Genomic DNA, 2,976 nt, shown 5'->3' on the forward strand with positions numbered 1-2,976 from the left:
ATTCGTGTGAATTTTGCCAACGCATTACCTTCCTCTAGAAGAAAACACAGAATTTCAAACAATATTTTAGTTTTTGGGATTCCAACCGATGCAGATTAGTTTCCCAACCCAGTAAACGATTATTACGAATAATACATGCACCGAATATAATCTTGGACGGGCTTTATACAAGGGTTGTTCCTCAGTGGTATAACGGCCTGGTGAGAGGTGCACAAGCTTGAGAGAGAGTTTGAGGCTTTCTAACGCAGTCTTTGCCAACTTTATCTTCTTCGTGATCTTCCCCTTGGACGATAAAAGCCGGTCTTCATGACTGGGTTGTTCGTCCCGCTTTGAGCGTTCTGAAAGACAAGCACCATGTCAGAAAACGAGCTTTATTTCGGTATCACTGGAGGTTAAAAATATGGGCTTTAGTTTAAAGAGGGTGCTGTCTGGAACGGAGACCGCCCCTCCCCTCCAAAGACTGTTAGCAGAATCTTCTCTCATGAGTGTTGTTTGTTCAAAAGGGAATTAGGTACACACTTTCAAACTAAAGAACTTCTTTTTCGCCATTTTTGACTTCCTCCTAGGATTACGTCTCCGGTTCAACTGACTCATTTTCTGTGCATTTTTCATTAATGTCCCCTATTTCAGGCAATTTTTGCTAAACTAACCACTCTGGTTTGATAACGGTTTCGATAAGGTGGAACGTGGGGGTATACATGAACGTCTGTCTTCGTGTTTTAAGACGGGTTAAAAGTGCTTACTGAAAATGTCACGTTTGATTCGAACCGACTCATCAGAGTGTGCTGTCACAAGCCTATGCCCCAAAATTTGTTGACGGTAATAATTGACCCCCTCTAGTGTCTCACAACGAACCAGCTTATCCTCATGCATTTGACAGGTGTACGGTTGATATCCTTATGCATAAACACTTGCTAATCCAGTCGAACAGGAAGCAGGGTGGTGTACAAATTAAGCTCTACCCGTTGACTTAAAAAAAGAATCATTAATTGATGAAAATTGTATTCTATCTTGGTCTTTCAGGCAGCAATGCTGACATCTTTAGAAAAACAACTTCACTGCAACCTCTTTTGGAGGTTTTGTCCGAAATAAGTGGTTGGACGCCTCTTGTTGGGATCATTACCCTCAGACTGAAAGGCGTCGAATCAGAGTGAATGCTCAACGCCTGTACAAAAGTAAAGAGCTTTTGGGGTTTCAAAAACTTGCATTAGTGTTTCCGAATGAAATCAGTGTTTTTTGTAAGCAGTGACGTTGGAAATTGTCAACGATGCGGGGCCAAGGTAAACTGAAGGCACAAAATACACTCTTTAGATGTAATTTTTCGATTTTCTAGTGTGCAGCTGTTTTTCAGGGTTCAAATTTATCGAACGATTTGTGCAACTCGCAAGACTGTTTGGTGCAGAGTACACTCGGATATTAGATTGATGCGTTTTCTGGTAATTTCCTTTCTGGTCTCGGTATAATGGAGCGTAACTTCTACCGACCGGGTTTATATCACATTAAAAGAAATGCAGGTTGGGTGGTACCTTACTTCGTGACATGTGGAATGGCTAATCAGCGTAGACGTTCACCTCTTAACGCTACACACTTCGGTTCGGTTAGACACTTTTAGGAGATACCTACCAAAACCAGAAATTCCGTTCACTCATTTTTTCGGCTCTTTTCTCAAGACAACTGAATGAAAGCTTTGTAAGTCCATCCATGAAAGTAAACTGAGAGTTAGTAGGAAAAAATTTATACGACAAAAACTAAAAAATCCGGGTCAAAGCTTAGATAAATGCTCAGTATTTCGTGAAAAGGTACAAAGGTATTACCTGTCCACTAAAAGTATGTTGCATTCTCCCAAACGCATGCAAATCGCACACAACTGAGAATTTTATTCCTGAGAGGAGGTTCTTTCATTGATTTCCCAAGTATCAGTACTCAGTGAAGCCGCTGGATCACGTGACTACAAATCTGACTTATCAGCTGTTTGATATCTTGGCGTGTTTGTCCAGAGATCATGATCAACAAATAGGTGCGTAAACACACAGTTGTCCAATACGCCAAACATATGGCATTAAATCGATAATCGGCCAACGTGCAATTTGTCGGTGCGGTCAGAATGCAGCAATAAGGATTTACCAAGTTGTTCACAAACACAGGTAACGTTCCAGCAAGGAAAATTATTCCCGTGACCAACATCAACTGTGAAGCCATCATGCCCTTGGTGACCATTTTCGACTTGCGGTTTTGGTTCTTCTTTCGTGTGCCATGCCAGTGACGCAATAGGATAACAGTTGAGCCGGTCGTGGAGACGCTAACAATCACAAATGGAAGTACAGAAGCGTAGATCATTTTGAATACGATTATCGAGAAATTTGTGTACGAACCGTTACATACTGGCTCACTTGGAATAAGAAGAAATAAGTTGGTTAGGAATGTGAGCAGAGCCATGGAAACAGAGATTATGAGGGCAGGGAAGATCCTTGAAAAATTTCGCGTGTAGGTTGATGTGGGCAGAAGCATGATCAGGAAACGTTCGGCACAGACAATGGCTGCGAACCAAGCTGAAAGGTCACCGGCATTGTAGGCCAACACAAGTTGCACTCGACAACACCACTCGCCGCACATCAGTCGCACGTCTTTTCCCACCAAACAGAGGACGGTGAAGCGAAAGTTACTCGTACAGAGCCCTAGTAGATCTGACATAAAAATACACAGTAGAAATAACTTTGATGATGGCCTCAGTGCACAAGTAGGCCAACCAGTTTTCACATGTTCTTCTGTGTCTTCCGTGGCAGTTTCTGCCGCACCATTGATTAATCGAGCGGTTTGTCCCTGTGGCGACTTTCTGGAATTATTCTTACTCAGTAGGTAGACTGTCCAAATGGAAATTCCCATCAGACCAATAATCAGGTTCAATATTCCAATCGTGCCCAGTACGTTACCGATCAGAATGTTTCGAACACAAGGCGTTCTATCACTTTGATTCAT

General features: G+C 42.3%; 1 protein-coding gene across 1 annotated transcript; it reads right to left on the reverse strand.

Moving 5' to 3' along the window:
- Nucleotides 1-1,923: 1,923 nt before the first annotated feature.
- On the reverse strand, nucleotides 1,924-2,976 carry T265_01043 (hypothetical protein; the record flags this gene model as incomplete). The annotated part of the gene is made up of 1 exon (XM_009164986.1): nucleotides 1,924-2,976. The coding sequence occupies one exon, from the start codon at nucleotides 2,974-2,976 to the stop codon at nucleotides 1,924-1,926; it is 1,053 nt and encodes a 350-aa protein (XP_009163250.1).

This window comes from Opisthorchis viverrini, assembly GCF_000715545.1.
Source record: "Opisthorchis viverrini unplaced genomic scaffold opera_v5_11, whole genome shotgun sequence".
Classification (NCBI taxonomy): domain Eukaryota; kingdom Metazoa; phylum Platyhelminthes; class Trematoda; order Opisthorchiida; family Opisthorchiidae; genus Opisthorchis; species Opisthorchis viverrini.